The 17,759-nt window shown below is 43.9% G+C and overlaps 1 protein-coding gene across 1 annotated transcript in view; it reads right to left on the reverse strand.

The window, feature by feature from the left end:
• The window catches only part of EFCAB6 (EF-hand calcium binding domain 6), a 268,908-nt gene that overhangs the window by 212,444 nt on the left and 38,705 nt on the right, over window positions 1-17,759 (reverse strand). Inside the window, exon 7 of the mRNA XM_060258537.1 lies at window positions 2,350-2,468. Coding sequence (XP_060114520.1) covers window positions 2,350-2,468 — 119 coding nt within the window. The remainder of the gene's footprint in view (window positions 1-2,349; window positions 2,469-17,759) is intronic.

A 17,759-nucleotide genomic window follows, 5' to 3' on the forward strand; every position in this document is an offset into this window, starting at 1 on the left:
AAATATAATAATAAATATGATGATGAGAGAAAACCACTTTGGATAGTGCCGACTGAAGTTATTAAATTGTCTCAAAGTCCACGAGAAGAGAAATATGTATCATACAAACAACTGCTAAAATTTCAGGGAGGTAAAGTTGAAATGAAATTGGCGGAAGAATTGCAAGGAAAATTTGATTGGTTTCAATTGCTTCAGATTAAAAGCTTGGTGGAAAAAGATATTAGAAGTACACGTATAAGATTTGAAAAAACGGAAATGGAAAAAATGTTGTTGGGTGAAAATGAAGGTTCTTTCTACCATATGTGGTGGACTTGTGAAAAGGCGAAACAATTTTGGCTAATGATTCAACAAGAAATTTCGAAAATCTTGGGATATAATATTAAGAGAGCACCGGATGTCTTTCTGGTGGGATTACAAATGGAAAGCTTTCTGAAGCAAGACAGGACATTTTTGTGGTATTTGCTTTCAGCTGCGAGGACATTGTTTGTGCAAATGTGGAAGCAAGATAAAATACCAGAAAAATGGGACTGGATCTTAAAGGTTCTTAACTGGAGTGAAATGGACAAACTTACTAGAATTTTAAAAGACTGTAACCTGCAGAAATTTAAAGAAGATTGGAATAAATTCCAAAACTATGTGGAGATACAATGGAAGGTGAAGAGCCATCTAGTGGTTTTTGATAATATTAACTGAACTTTAAAAGAGAAAAAGGACTGTGATTACTGTGTATTGTTTTAGAAACGAAATATAAGTAGTTGAGTTCATAGAGTAACTCCATGTGAGTTAAGATAAGATTAAGACTTGAATATTTTTAGTGATGATTTAATGACTATGAAATCTATGTTTAATGTTTAACAAGTAATAATTGAATTTCTAAAGTGCAAAGAAGAATAGATTATGGCTATCTGATTAAATGTGTAATATTGATGATTAAGTAGAAAGTATTAAGTAAAGGAATAGAATAGTAGTTATTAGAGAGCCAGTTTGGTGTAGTGGTTAAGTGTGCGGACTCTTATCTGGGAGAACCAGGTTTGATTCCCCACTCCTCCACTTGCACCTGCTGGAATGGCCTTGGGTCAGCCATAGCTCTGGCAGAGGTTGCCTTGAAAGGGCAGCTGCTGTGAGAGCCCTCTCCAGCCCCACCCACCTCACAGGGTGTCTGTTGTGGGGGAGGAAGGTAAAGGAGATTGTGAGCCGCTCTGAGACTCTTCGGAGTGGAGGGCGGGATATGAATCCAATATCTTCATCTACCTCACAGGGTGTCTGTTGTGGGGGAGGAAGGTAAAGGAGATTGTGAGCCGCTCTGAGACTCTTTGGAATGGAGGGCGGGATATAAATCCAATATCTTCATCTACCTCACAGGGTGTCTGTTGTGGGGGAGGAAGGGAAAGGAGATTGTGAGCCGCTCTGAGACTCTTCGGAGTGGAGGGCGGGATATAAATCCAATATCTTCTTCTTCTTCTTCTAAGTTATATTGGCGCTAAGACAAAGTTAAGTGAATGATAACTTTCAGTTAAGATTCTAGATATGGGAATTTTTACTTTTAAAAGGTTTTTAATTTGTTTTGTACACCGGCGAAGGTCACAATTTGGAGGGTGGGATGGATGGGAAAATGTGTAATGTATTGATGAATTATATTTAGATTCTGATAGTAGAATATTTTCAATATATTGCAAAATAAAAATTTGTTATTAAAGAGGGGTGGGAGTTTCTTAAAAGCAAAATATTGATGGCACAATCAAAAATGATTCCTACGAGAAGGAAAAATGGGAGGAGCCCAAAGAAGCCAAGGTGGCTCCATAAACAGCTCTCTAAAGCAGTGGTGTCAAACTCATTTGTTATAAGGGCCAGATCTGACATAAATGAGACCTTGTAGGGCTGGGCTGGGCTGTGTCGGGCCGGGCCATGTGTGTACCTATTTAAGACCTCTCTATCTCTGGGGCAGGGAAGTGCCAGCACACTGCTCTGAAATTTAACAAAATGGTTGAGGATGTGGACAGGGAATTCCATATATTAAATACTATTTTTGGAAATAAAAAAGAGGAAATCTCAAAACATACACAATAATCTGTTAATTTTTAAAGGTCTGATACATTTTAGGTCAAATGGCTTCCCCCCCCCCCCCCAATGCCACCTGAACCAGTTTCTTGAAGGAACTGTTGAAATGATTTTAATGTCTATCAAATAAAATCATCTTTGTCACAAACTCAATACGTGGCTTCTAAATTGTTCTTGCTCCCCAAGCTTCTCACAGGTCCTCAAGCTTGTTTTAAATTGTAGTCTCAGAAATTATATTTAGCAAAATAATGGATTAAGACCATGCCAGGAAATCTCCTTATAAATGCTTACCTGAGTCTTGATTTTCCATAATTCTTTTCTTTTTTTTATCCAAATTTATGCCAAGATACTGCAAAAACTCTTTATAATCTAGTGTATTTGTTCTACAAATACAGTACCGATTCCACAGTCTAGAAAACAAAATAAAGCCATTTTAGATCTAATCTATGCAAAGGAAAACACAGAAATATGACATAAAAGCAAAAGATATTTATTTAGCTGTAATTATGCAATGTTTATAATTATTTAAGTGGGTAACACTTTTTCCTCATTTATACATTCCGTTCGATAGCCATAAATAATATTGTACATTTACTGGTCAGCCGCATAATAGAACCTGCCTTTGGAAGAAGTTTTAAAGGGCCTTTTTCCTCTCTGGGCAGAAAACAAGTATGAAGGGGGGAAGTCATTCCAATTGCATTCCAGACTTAACTCAGCCCATCATCATACAGATGCTAGACATTGGGATGGTCAAGCCCCCTTCCTCAAACAGGGAACAGAGATTTGGAGGAATTAAATACTAGACAGGCTTGAGGAAAACTTTCTGGAGACATCAGGAAAAGCTTCCTTGGCCTGGTCTGACTGGATCAGTGGCAGAGGAAAGGGAAAGCTCTTTCTTTGGGTGCTGAGTCTAATAGATGAGACAGAACTCTTAAGGTAACTATTGACCATGTACTGACCATAAAGAACTGGAGAAGGTTTCAAGATGATGGAAACTCTGTAGAGATGCATAACTTCCTAAACTACGGAGCCTGTCCTATTTTAACATCTGATAGGGCATGTATAGAGACAGGAACAGAGGAATAGCATTTTACACATTTATTTTGTATCCCTTGCTCAATCGGGTGCTGTGGTAAAAGTAGGCTTGTGAACATTTTCTTTTTAATAAACTTTATAACTTTTGATGTTGGTAGCAGTTCTCTGAACCACATAGACCTCCACAATCTTGGAAATGCTATTCTAAAAGGAATCCTTGAGGAAGGAAGGCATTTGGCAAGTGGCTATTCCTCTAGTGGCACACAAGGCAGCAAACTGTCTTTGTGGTGACCAGGTGCTGGGCAGCAGGAGACGCAGAGGCAAGGCCTCAGAATTTCGAAGGGAAACCGGGAGTCCTGACTCTCCTGATGGGTAATTCCATACAAAGATTAGGGGGTGGTGGCAAGTTACTGAAGAGAGGGTAAAGCCTCTCCGGATGTTTCCAATGTTGGAAAAATATTGGAGTGCAGGATGAAACAGGGCCTGCAGAATGGAGCAGACCCATTATGCCACAACCTAAGAAGATATAGCATTTAATCTGGTTAACATAAACACTCTTCTGTAGTGTGGACCAATTAAATATTTCATATCTTCAGGAAACCTTGGATATGACAAACCTAGATCAAGGGGGGGGGGGGAGTAAACAGTATGTGCTCTGTCATAAGAGCTCAGGAAATCCAGTTCATATAAATGGCTCAGAATCAACATTCAAATAGCTTCCACCCCAATGACCTCAGGCACTTAACCTGAATTTCCCAAACTGGAAGCTTACATTCAATCAATTGGACTCAAGGACTTACATAAGATTCCTCAACAAGCAAAGATAGCCAGTCTTAGCAAAGATGAAGACCACTTTCAAACACATTCAAAATGCAGCAGCCCACGCTCGTGCACCTAAAGCATGACCTTCCAGTTCTAACCACAGCATAGTTCCTACTACGAAACCTAGAATCCCAGCAATCTTATGTAGAAAATTTATTAAGATATAATCTACTGATTCCTGGCAGGCCTCTATCCATCCTGGAGCTACATATAGCATCTGCATTACTATTTTAGAGGTGAATACCATAAGTACTGCAGGAAGATATTACCCACTCTTACTTAAAAAGAATCAGATTATAGCTTTAATAGATATCCAAGCCTTTTTTTCACACATTTTCAAGACTGGCCTTCCATAACAGATTTGATTGGAAATAAAACCCAAATAACAAAACTGATTTACTTGCTCCAAAACTTGTTCTCCAATTTTCAAAGTAAATTTTGGGTACGCGGCTTAGAAAAAGATCAGTATGACTGATACCAGACAGCCAGGTTTGGGTTGGCTTCAATCCATCCCAAAGAGAGCCAGTCAGAAATTGAGTGCCCTGGAGCTTCCGGATAGCGCTCAGAAAAGGGGTGGGCTGTGGACGCCCAGGAAGCGTCTGGAATGCTCGCGTCCCGTCCGTGGCTCCCCGGGCGCCCTCCAGGCACCTCCTGGCTTTCCAGACAGCCAGGGAGGTGCCTCAGAGGCACCCCAGCGAAAAGGGATCTCCAGTTGGAAGGGATCTCCAGGGTCATCTAGTCCAACCCCCTGCACATGCAGGAAACTCACAAACACCTCCCCTTAAATTCACAGGATCTTCACTGCTGTCAGATGGCCATCTAGCTTCTGTTTAAAACAAGGAAGGAAAGCCCACCACCTCACGAGGAAGCCTGTTCCACTGAGGAACTGCTCTAATGGTCAGGAAATTCTTCCTAATGTTGAGCTGGAAACTTTTTTGATTTAATTTCAACCCAATGGTTCTGGTTCTACCTTCTGGGGCCACAGGAAACAATTCCACACCATCCTCTATATGACAGCCCTTCAAGTACTTGAAGATGGTGATCATATCACCTCTCAGCAGCCTCCTCTCCAGGCTAAACATCCCCAGTTCCTTCAACCTTTCCTCATATCAAATGGATATTGTTCCACATTGAATCTGTTATCTTACCTTTGTCATATCTGGATTCTACTTGTGCTCTCAACCACCAATTCATTTTAATCTCCATGTCTTCTAATTGTTCCTTAGTTTTCAGTTGATTATCTTTTTTCAACAGTTCCTAATATCTGTAAATCTAATCTGGTTTTATGAGATTTGGAGGTGTAAATGCTTCCACTGGATACACCCATTTTGGGATTTTCTGATAGATTCTTGGTTTTAACCATGCCCATGTCTGGTATAACGATTTCCAGAACCAGTGATTTTTAAAGTAAGAATGCCCTTCTAGTTTTTGATACCATAAATACGCATGTCAGCCCAATGGCAGCAGAACTGAGAGAGCATAATATAAGATATACAAGTGGTCTCCTAATGGCAGATAGTAGATGTTTCACTAAGAGAAATTACTTACAGAATATGATGAAGATTCTGGTGTAAACCTATTACAAAGCCTTAAACTGGAGGCTGAGAGCAATGAGGATAGACGATTCCACAAAAGGTAATGAGTGGCAATATCTACTCTGACTAAAGAGACTGCATGAGTGTTTACAGACCAGAACTTTTCGTCAACTCAGAGACAGTTCTGAAATTGACCCGAAAAATCCTTCCATGCACAAACATCTGCCGGCCATCCTTGTCCCGTACTCACCCTGTTCTCTGGCCTCTGCAGTGTGACACAAAAAGCTACCACTTCCAAAGTGGTAGCAAATATCTGAGCTGCACACCAGTTGCCTCCTTGGCATCTGGAAGTGAAAGGGCACAAGTGAGGTGCCTTGGCGGTGTGAAACTACTGAAACTACCGCAGTGTGAAACTACTGTGCATGGCTACTGAAAATATATGGGGGGAAATCCCAAACTGAGTTACAGGAATAGTGTGCAACAGCCATCTGAACACGCCCATGTCGCCCCATGGACAGGATGGGGATGGCTTGTGGAGGAGCATGTGGAGGCTTCAGGATGGCTCTTTTTGAGCTGTCCCAATTTGGAATGCCTCTCATCTGCCCCAAAATGCCCTTGCATTATCACCCCAATTTAGGATTTTAATATTCTGGTGTGGACAGAGGAGCTCTTTTTTTCCTTGCTTTTTTTGTTCATTCCCCAAATAAAGATTAAAAATCAATCTAAACTATACAAAAAAGAGAGAGGGTGCATACGTTCTCCTCTATAAGAGCGAGATAAATATACATGCCAGCCCAACGGCAGCAGAACTGAGAGAGCCTCATATTATCACCCCAATTAGGATTTTAATATTCTGGTGTGGACAGAGGAGCTCCTTTTTCCTTGCTTTTTTTGTTCATTCCCCAAATAAAGATTAAAAATCAATCTAAACTATACAAAAAGAGAGAGGAGGCATACGTTCTCCTCTATAAGAGTGAGATATTCAACCATGTTTGCACCCTAAATTTAAAAGACATTTAAAATCATGGATACTTGGTGGGTTGAATTTGGGAAAGTAATTAAGATGAAGTTAAATACTCTGATATGATTTTTTTATTATGAGGCTGGAATATGGATAGTTAAAATTAAATATAGATTGGGGAAAATGGGACATTGAATCTTGGAATCTTTGTTAGGTTCTTACTGGGAGTTCAACTGAAGCTGAGCTATTTTGTCAATGGAGGTTCAATTGACATACCTGCAACTCCAAGGGAATTCTTTGGTTTCCTTTCATAGGGTTCTTTCCCTCTCTGTCTGTCTCTCTCTCTCTCTCTTTGCTTGGGCTTTCTAAGATAGTGAAAAATGTAGGGGTAATTTTTTTTCTTTCTTTTCTCTTTTCTCTTAATTTTGTGGAGGAATTAATTGAAAAGAAACTGTAATGCTAGTAGGTGTTGCTGAAAGCAGTTCTCACCTCATATTAGCGTGCATTGGGGGTGGGTAGGAAGCATAGAGAATGAATCATTCTAATTTTTGGAGATAGAAATTTTTTATTATACATTTTAAAGAAACAATATATAAATAGAAAATTGTTGCTACAGTTTCAGTACAGTTTGAGTACTATACAAATTTATATACTTCTAAAAATCCAGATCAAGAGAAAATATTTTTAAACAAAGATTTTGGATACCCAAATTAACTCAAATGAAAGGATTGTATTTGGATAAGGTGAAATTAAGATGAATGCAATACAATTAATCATGTTTTTACTAGTTATCTTGGTTCTGGGTCTATTAAATAATGAGACATGTAAAATTTAAGATTTAAAAAGTACCTCAGTGAATATAAGGGGTCTTAATAAAATTGGCCAGATTTGTCTCAAATATCAATAAAGAAAACTCTGAATTATTTTAATTCAAAAACCCCATGTTAAAAATGAGGAATTGCCACTTTTAAAACTATTCCAGTATAAACAGCAGTTTCTAGCCAAGGGCACTTCTAAATCTAGCAGAGTGGCAATTATACCCATTAAGCTATGTTTTAATCTGGAAGCCCAACTCAAAGATTCACAAGGGAGATACATATTTGTCAAAGGATTTGTAAGACAGCAAAGAGAGATGTTAGCAGCTGTACATGCCACAAATGTCTTACAAATAACATTTATAAGACAGATGCTTGAAGAATTACAAAATTTTCAAGAGGACCATGTAATTCTAGGGGAAGATCTAAATTGTATTGTAAATCCATTATTGGATAAATCTTCTTTTACCTCAAAATAGAAAAGGAGAAAAACAGAGTAAAAATATACAAAATAAAGAACATTATTTTCCCAATTTGAGATGTGGGATAGCTGGAGGCATCTGTATCCAACAGCAAGAGGTTCTTTCTTTTATTCAGTTCAATATAAGGTTTTTACACAAGTGGATTATATCTTGGTTTCTAAATCACTGGTGGATAAATTGATTGCCGCTGAAATTGGTCCCAATATCTTGACAGATCATGTGTGGATACATTGTGAGTTACACTGGTTAGATATCAAAAACACTAAAAAAATGGTATTTGATAACACTTTAATACGAAAAAAATAAGAAATAAAGGAAAAATGATTCAACATTATTTTAAAGAAAACAGTATGCCAGAGATACGTCCATCAGTTGCTTGAGATACATGGAAACCTGTCCTGAGAGGAGAAATTTTATTATTGACAGCACAATGAAAAAACCCAAAGAAATAGAATAAAGGAAAAAATATATACTATATTAGCTAACATTAAAGAATTAGAAAATAAACATAAACTAACAGGATCAAATAAATTATTAGAGGACTTAGAAACAAAAAAAATACAAAAAGCTTTGATCTATACAAAACAAAAATATTGGCAACAATTTTAAAAAATTTAAAAAAACCCCTTAAAATTACTGTCTTGGAGTCTGAAGGAAATTCAACAATAAAAATGATTAGACAATTACAGGATGAGAAAGGGACATATAAATATTCAAATGATAGCATAGCTAAGATATTTGCTAAGTACTATACGAAATTATATACGTCTAAAAATCCAGACACCATACGGGGAAGCGTTGCAGGTGAGGAGGACCAGCAAGGATTCATCGAAGTGTGCCAGGACCTTGTTGGAGGTCAGCAGGACTTTGACAGCCTGGAATGTGGAGGCTTGCTTCTTACCCCAGACCCAAGGAGCATTCTTGTCGAGGAGACGGTGAAGGGGTTCCGTGAACGTGACTTAGAGGGGCAGGAAGGAATGAAAAAAGTTAAGGAGCCCCAAAAATGCTTGTAGCTCCTGTTTGGATTTGGGTTGTAGCTCCTGCTTGTAGCTCTTGTTTGGATTTGACTATGGCGCTGATTTTGCTGGGAGCCAGATGAATGCTCTCTGCATCAACTAAGAATCTCAGGAACTCGACCCACGGGACTCACAGGTAGGGTGGCCAGAACGTCCCGCCCTCCCGGGAAAGTCCCGCCCCCACCTCCTGAATCCCGTGTCCCGATTGGCCAAGCTCGGGACTCATTCAGAGTCCCGGATTGGCCAGTGCCCCTGTCCGTCATTTTTTCTCCATTATTTTTTTAATGATGAAGCCAATTACAAGGCAGCCTGCCTCCCCCAGCCAATCACAGGGGCACCTGGAAGGCGAGGGGGGCATGCCAGGCACCAGGGCTCTCACCAGATAGGGCCCTGCTGCCTGCCCTGGAGGCTCCGCCTCCAGGCTTCCCGCCCGACTGCAGTTAACTAGAGAAGGAAGAGCGGAGAGAGAAGAAGGTAGGATGGGGAGGGGAGGGAAAACTGGGGTGTTTGGGGGAGGAGGGAAGCCCCAGGGCCATGTGCTTTTGCACCTCCTGTAGCAGCAACTCGTGAGTAGACAGGCCAATCCCCCCTTCAGAGCCAACTAGCCAGGAACGGGGAGGAGGGAAGCCCCAGGGCCATGTGCTTTTGCACCTCCTGTAGCAGCAACTCGTGAGTAGACAGGCCAATCCCCCCTTCAGAGCCACCTAGCCAGGAACGGGGAGGAGGGAAGCCCCAGGGCCATGTGCTTTTGCACCTCCTGTAGCAGCAACTCGTGAGTAGACTGGCCAATCCCCCCTTCAGAGCCACCTAGCCAGGAACGGGGAGGAGGGAAGCCCCAGAGCCATGTGCTTTTGCACCTCCTGTAGCAGCAACTCGTGAGTAGACAGGCCAATCCCCCTTCAGAGCCAACTAGCCAGGAACGGGGAGGAGGGCAGCCCCAGGGCCATGTGCTTTTGCACCTCCTGTAGCAGCAACTCGTGAGTAGACAGGCCAATCCCCCCTTCAGAGCCAACTAGCCAGGAACGGGGAGGAGGGAAGCCCCAGGGCCATGTGCTTTTGCACCTCCTGTAGCAGCAACTCGTGAGTAGACCGGCCAATCCCCCCTTCAGAGCCACCTAGCCAGGAACGGGGAGGAGGGAAGCCCCAGGGCCATGTGCTTTTGCACCTCCTGTAGCAGCAACTCGTTAGTAGACAGGCCAATCCCCCCTTCAGAGCCAACTAGCCAGGAACGGGGAGGAGGGAAGCCCCAGGGCCATGTGCTTTTGCACCTCCTGTAGCAGCAACTCGTGAGTAGACCGGCCAATCCCCCCTTCAGAGCCACCTAGCCAGGAACGGGGAGGAGGGAAGCCCCAGAGCCATGTGCTTTTGCACCTCCTGTAGCAGCAACTCGTGAGTAGACAGGCCAATCCCCCCTTCAGAGCCAACTAGCCAGGAACAGGGAGGAGGGAAGCCCCAGGGCCATGTGCTTTTGCACCTCCTGTAGCAGCAACTCGTGAGTAGACCGGCTAATCCCCCCTTCAGAGCCACCTAGCCAGGAACGGGGAGGAGGGAAGCCCCAGGGCCATGTGCTTTTGCACCTCCTGTAGCAGCAACTCGTGAGTAGACAGGCCAATCCCCCCCTTCAGAGCCAACTAGCCAGGAACGGAGAGGAGGGAAGCCCCAGGACCATGTGCTTTTGCACCTCCCTTGGCAGCAACTCGTGAGTAGGGAGGCCAATCCCCTCTTCAGAGCCGACTAGCCAGAAAGGGTGGGGGCGGAGAGAGGGAAACATCTTCATTTCCTATGAAAGGAAGACATTTTAAAAAGGTGTGCTGTCGCTTTAAATGTGATGGCCAGAACTCTCTTGGAGTTCAATTATGCTTGTCACACCCTTGTTCCTGGCTTCACCCCCAAAGTCTCCTGGCTCCACCCCCAAAGTCCCCAGATATTTCTTGAATTGGACTTGGCAACCCTATCCTTAGGCCAGCTTGCTTTTTAAAATTGGGGTTTCCTCTCCCACTTTGCCGTGTAAAATTGTCTATCACAGGGTGCTTAGGCTGCTTGGTGTAAAGGTTGCTTGTTGGCTCTCTGGATGTTGTTATGGTGGTGGTGGTGTATATTTTTTTTAAAAGAGAAATAATATCTGTCTCCGACAAGAGGCTTGTTGTGGAAAAGACCAACCCCCTGTTGTCTTTTTTCCCCCTCCTTCTCTCTCTTCTTTCTTTCTTTCTTTCTTTCTTTCTTTCTTTCTTTCTTTCTTTCTTTCTTTCTTTCTTTCTTTCTTTCTTTCTTTCTTTCTTTCTTTCTTTGGGATCCCTGGAGGTCCCTTCCAACTCTGTGATTCTTTGATGCTAAGCAGGTGCTCTGCCACTGAGCCACAGACTCTTCCAGTCTGCTGTAGACTGACCTTTTGTCTAGCGAGATGGGTATTGTCTGCTCAAGCTAGCATTGGCTCTCCAGGGTTTCAAGTGGAGGTCTTCACATGACATGATCCTTTTAACTAGAGATGCCAGGGTTGAACCTGGGACCTTCTGCATGCCAAGCCAAAGACGCTTTCTAGCTGCTTATACTGCTTTCTAGCTGTCTTATACTGACCTTTGGTCTATCAAGATGGGTATTATTCAGAGGTGGAATTCTAGTCGGAGCTCCTTTGCATATTAGGCCTCACCCCCTGATGTAGCCAATCCTCCAAGAGCTTACAAAAAAGAGGGTCTAGTTCCATAGAACTTACAGCAAAACCCAAGAAAGAGTTATAGTGTTTTAAAGGCAATCTTTTGTGTGTGTGTGTGTGAAATCCTTTTCTGTTTGCCATTGGAAGTTGTGGAAAGTACTTCTGAGCATCTTTTAATAGAGGCATGTGAGAGTCCTCAGATCTGGGGTGGCAGGGTGGCATCAGGAAATACTTCTTAGTTTTAGGAAAGGAGAATCTAGGTTGTTTTTGTAATAGTTATTTGAGGGTGGAAGATAAAGTGAGTAAAAGTTTTACACTGCCCACAAATAACGTTCCTGAAATGACCAATAATATTAGTACTGGGATCAATGACTAGGAGTTGTTGCATTCATAGGATGTAATAGAATGCGGGCAGAATGAATTACTACAGAAACTCTGAATGTGCCAGTATTCTCTTAATGGATTGCAAAGCATGTCTCTCTGCTGGGAGGGAGGGCTGCTTTTGCTCTTTCCTCAGGATCGGAGGAGCGCCTGTGGGGGGAGCGCGGCATGGAGGAAAGCCGGACGAGAGTCGAGATTGGCCAGCCGCTGGCCGTGAAAGCAGCCTGAGGGATAGGGTTGCCAATCCCCAGGTTGGGGGCAAGGGATCCCCCAGTTTGGAGGCCCTCTCCCCACTTCAGGGTCATCAGAAAGCAGAGGGGAAGAGGGAAATGTCTGCTGGGCTCTCCATGATTCCCTATGGAGACTGATTCCCATAGGGTGTAATGGAGAATTGATATAGGGTATAATGGAGAATTGTCGGGTGTCTGGGGCTCTGGGGGGCTGTTTTTTGAGATAGAGGCACCACATTTTCAGCATACCATCTGGTGTCTCTCCTCAAAACACCCTTCAAGTTTCAAAAAGATTGGACCAGGGGGTCTTATTCTATGAGCCTCCAATGAAGGTGCTCCTAGCCGTTATTACCAATGGAAAGGAAAGGTCCCCTGTGCAAGCACCAGTCGTTTTTGACCCTGGGGTGACGCTGCTTTCACGTTTTCACGGCAGACCTTTTTAGGTGGTGGTTTGTCATTGCCTTCCCCGGTCATCTACACTTTCCCCCCAGCAAGCTGGGTACTCATTTTACTTCCTGTTTCCGGCAGTGGCATTTGGGGGAAATGATGTCACAGGAAGTGATGTCACTTCCTGCTTCCGGCAGGTGGTGCAGGGAAAACGATGTCATGGGAAGTGATGTCACTTCCTGTTTCCGGCAGTGGCATGACGTCACTTCCTGTTTCCGGCGGGCACGCGCTTTGCGCGCGCACACACACATTCATCCCCCCCTCAAGGTGTCCCTGGCTGGCCTGCAGATATTATGGCCACCCTACTCACAGGAGACACTTTTCCCGCTTCACTTTTAGTCCAGCTGAGTTGAAACATTCCGTCGGGGCGGCGATCAGAACATCATCCAAGAAGGACTGGACCCCGGGGATGTCTTTTAAAAGGGAGCCATTAAGTTTTGAAAGATCCCTGGGGCCACACGGACCCCAAACTGCATTCTCTTAACCTTGAATGCCCCCGTACGTAACAATCGTTAGCGCCTCGGCAGTTGTTGTTATGCCTGGCAGTTCAGTTTCAGTTTGCTTTATTACGGTCCATGACCAAATACACAGCACAATGCAGGCCAACAACAACCACATAAAAATTGTAAAAATCAAGATGGACCTAAATAGGTGAAACGTAAGATATTCAAAAAATAAATGTGAAAATAAAATATAGGACATTAGTATGAATAATGAGATATGACAAATAATACAGTAGTGGTCAGACATCTTCTAGCTTAATAAATACAGTACATATAATAAAAAATGTAAAAATTATACAGCTCCAGAAAAAATATTAACTAGAATACACTGGTTAAAATTACAATCTGTTACCTCGACATTAACTTGTAATGCCTGGCAGTTGTTGGTATGCCTGTGCCAGATCCAATTTGCCAAAGATTTTCGTGCCAGTGAGGAAAGCTAGAACATGGTTGACCACCGGCAGTGGGTAGGCGTGGTCTTGTAGCGCTTTGTTCAGTGTACACTTGTAGTCCGCACAGATGTGAACATCTCCATTAGGCTTTATGGGGGTGACAACAGAGGTTTCCCAGGTTGCGTTGGGCACTGGTTCTAACACCCCTTGGGCCACTAGGCGGTCTAGTTCTGCCTCAATTTTAGGTTTGAGTGCGAAAGGGATGCTCCTGGCCTTCATTCTGATCGGCCACACTTGGGGGTCTAGATCTAGGGACACTGGCGGCCCTTTGTAACAGCCCGAGGTACCGTCAAAGACAGACAGAAATTCATAGCAAACCCTCCCCAAGACTGTGGGGGTTAAGCTATGCACTCCCATGACTGCAAACCCCAAAGGCATGAACCATGCAAGACCCAGCAAACTTGTGCGTCGGCCACCCACCACCAGCAAGTCCAAAAGTCCGTCAAAATTTCTGTACTGCACCCGTAACTTTCCCCACCCCCTTATTTCTACATTGTTCTGTGAAAAGTTTCTGAGGATGAACCCCATGGGCCGGAGGCGAGGCCATCCATTGGGACAGATTTTCCGGAGGGTCTCCTCCGAAATAATTGAAATGGAGGATCCTGTGTCCAATTCCATCAGGCAAGGGGCTCTAACTTAACAATCACCTTGATTTTATCTGGGGTGTCCAAGGGCAAATGCAGTACTTGTAGTGGTTGGAGTGATATGGTGTGGAGCTCTGACAGCATCAGGCACTTTAAGAGAAAAACTGCTGATGCAACATTATGTAACTCCAACTATACTAGCTAATGAGAGGCATGTGAAGCTAGTTAAGTGGGGTGTAACTTGATAGGCCAGCTCTACCATAAGAACCAGCAGCCTAGCCCTTAGACTTTGCCTCGGCCACCCTTGGGTGAATGGAGAGGAAGGAGTGTTGGAGACGTGGAGAGCTATTTGGGAACAGACTGAAACTCTGTCCGTTTGATTGATGATGGCAAAGACCCTGGTATGTGTAGACTAATCTTTGGACTTGTGACTTTGTACTTCTCTACTGGCTGGACTGTCTAACTGTGAACTGACTACTTTGGAACTGCCTTTAACCACTCTTTTGCTCAACCCAATACAACTGTTTCAACTGGCTTACTAAGACTGTGTCTTTGTAGTCTTTTTTCCTCGAGGCTGCTCTTATCAGCACACTCAACCGCGGAACTTCCACGCACTATCTGACATCGGTTATGGGCCCAGCGTGGTCTGCGTGAGAGTAAGCACTGTCGGCTGCAGCACTCGCCAGAAGGTCTACTCGTGAGTAAGCGTACAGTTTGGGGCGTGGCACTTTGTTGTGTTACAGGCAACCATGGAGTCCAGCGTTCATATCTCTGGCTTCTTGATACAGAGGCTTAATGGAGATAATTATGGGACATGGTCAGAGAAGGTCACCCTATTGTTGAAGTTCCAGGGGCTGTGGGAGTATGTGGCACACCCCCCAGATATAGCTACACTACATGCGGAGGATGATGCCGAGGTAATTGCAAAGCACAAGAGCAATGACGAGAAGGCGCTTGCATTGCTAGGCTTGACCTTGGAAGATTCACAACTCATCCATATCAAAGGGTCTGACACAGCCAAGTCGTGCTGGAATGCACTAAAGGCGATATATGAGAGAGAAAGTGTTGGGTCACACATTTTCCTAATGAAGAAGCTCTTCTCCACACGTCTGGAGGCCGGTGGTGACATGATGACTCATTTGGAGCACATGACTCGTATGTTACACCAGCTGCAGGACAAGCAGGTAAATTTTACTCCCCTGCAGCAGGCCTACATAATCCTATGTTCTCTGGACAGTACGTATGACCAATTTGTGGCTAATCTTGACATTATTCCACAAGCTGATATTAACGTGTCCAGTATCACCCAACGCCTGTTGAATGAGGCTATGAGACGGAAGGACGCCGCTCACTTTCATTCAACAATGAATGTTCCTGCCCGGGAGGCTCTTAAAGGGGCAGAGTGCAAGGCAGTAGTAGCGAAAACAAAAGCTGTGCGTAAGTGCTACTTATGTGGAAGCACACTACACCTGCAACGCCAGTGTTCTTTGAACAAGAAGAAACATTCTCCAGCTGTTACCAAAGGAGGTGGGTGCAATGTAATCACTAATAATTCCTCCAGCAGTAGCCAGCAATTCATGATTGACAGTGGTGCTACGGAGCACATAGCCAAGGACAGAAAGCTCTTCGAGACTTTTACTCCTACGCAAGGTCAGAGCGTGAAGCTTGCAAATGGGCTGACTGCCAATGTAGCTGGGAATGGTCTTGTCAACATCCCGAGCCTGGGGAGGAAATTCCCAATGCTCAATGTTCCAAGCTTGAATTATAATCTGTTATCAGTTTCTGCATTGACTGAACACAATTATAAAGTTTGTTTTACAGCTACTGACTGCAACATATGTACAGGAGAAATAACTGCAAAAGCTAAGAGGAAAGGCGACCTCTACTTTCTGGAAAAGGAGCAAATAGTACAGCATGTGAGTACTAATGAACCCCTGCATGATAACTGCATTCATCTTTGGCACCGCAGGCTGGGGCACCTTAATTTCCAGGCAGTGAAGAAGACGCTCCAGGCAGCTGGAATTAAGACCAAGCCGTGTGGGTGTTATATTGAATGTGAGGTGTGCAAGGCTGTGAAATCCAAGGCAGCAGCTGCAAAATCACCAAGCAAATTTCAGTCCGATGACATACTTGACCTGGTGTTCGTCGACCTTATAGGTCCATTCCCTACAAGGAGTCTGGGCGGAGCCAAATTTGCATTATGCATCGAAGACCACTTTTCAAGGTATGGATTCTGCTACCTACTTAGGTCCAAGTCAGAAACATTCCAAACATTTCATAATTGGCTTCGGTTTGTGCACCGCAAGACAGGGAAGTACCCTAAGACTATCTTAAGTGACAACGGTACTGAATTCTGTAATGAGCGGATGATTGCTCTGTGCAGGAGGCACGGCATTGAAAGGAAATGCACCGCCCCCTACCGACCCCAGCATAATGCTTTCTGCGAACGCAGAAATCAAACCCTGACCAATATGTGCTTTTGCATGTTACAAGACAGTAATTTACCTATGAGTTACTGGGGAGAAGGCATGATGTGTGCTTCTCACATACTAAACTTGTCTTGGTCATCAGCCACAGGTATGATTCCTGCAGAGGCGTGGTACGGCAAGAAACCTTCCTTAGAGCATGTCAGGATCTTTGGGATTCCAGCATACGTCCACATCCCAAAAGAGCTCAGAAGGAAAGGGAAAAATAAAGCTGTAAGATTATTGTTTGTTGGCTATACTAACAATCACCGAGCTTTCAGGTTCTGCCACGATGGGGAGAAGAAAATAACGACTAGCGCATCGGCTAGCTTCTTTGAAAAAACAGTTGGCTGGCAGCGAACGTCCTCAACTCTAATCATTCCGGCCGGAGTGGAACAAGACCTACTACCCGTTCCTGAGAGGGGGAGGAGGAGCCCGTCGCTTAGCAACGGAGACATCAAGGAAGAACCGTTAACTCCTACATCGCCAGGAGCCAGCGTTTCTCTGCAACCTGAGACGGCAGCACAACAGACTGTGTCTGATGCAGCTGAGGAGCCCATTCTTCGGCGGTCCGCTCGAGAAACGAGGCCACCTGATCGTTATAGTCCAGGACAGACATGCGCTGTGATTGCTGAACCTTCGAGTTACGACAGCATACAGCACCTATCAGCAGCAGAGCAGGCTGGATGGCGCGCTGCAATGAAGTCTGAACTAGAGTCCCTGCGAAGCCAGCACGTCTATGAGGAAACGACTCTACCTATCGGTCAGAGACTCATAGGGTGCAAATGGGTGTATAAGCTGAAAGCTGGCATAGATGGTACTACTCAGTACAAGGCCAGGCTTGTAGCCCAAGGTTTTTTACAGGGGGGGCAAGACTATGACGAAACTTTTGCGCCTACTTTGAAGGCCACATCACTGTTTTGTGCACTCACAATGGCTGCCAAGCAGAAATGTTTAGTTAGGCACCTTGATGTGAAAGCAGCATACTTACATGCACCACTGAGGCACAATATATATATGAGAAAACCCCTAGGTGTCTCAGGTGATGGTGACAATGCAAACACTTGCTGGTTGCTTAAGAAATCCCTGTATGGCTTAAAGCAATCCGGGTTCGAATGGAACCAACATTTGGTGGATAACCTTAAAATGATGGGTTATAAGCAAGGAGTTGCAGATCCCTGTGTGTTCATGAAGGGAACAGGGGAGCAACGTTCCATCATCTTAATCTTTGTTGATGATCTGGCACTGATATGCAAAACTGCCAAAATTATGAGTGACACAATTGATGCTCTGAAGGCAAAATTCACTGTAAGAGATCTAGGA

Source organism: Heteronotia binoei, chromosome 17 (assembly GCF_032191835.1).
Source record: "Heteronotia binoei isolate CCM8104 ecotype False Entrance Well chromosome 17, APGP_CSIRO_Hbin_v1, whole genome shotgun sequence".
Classification (NCBI taxonomy): Eukaryota; Metazoa; Chordata; class Lepidosauria; order Squamata; family Gekkonidae; genus Heteronotia; species Heteronotia binoei.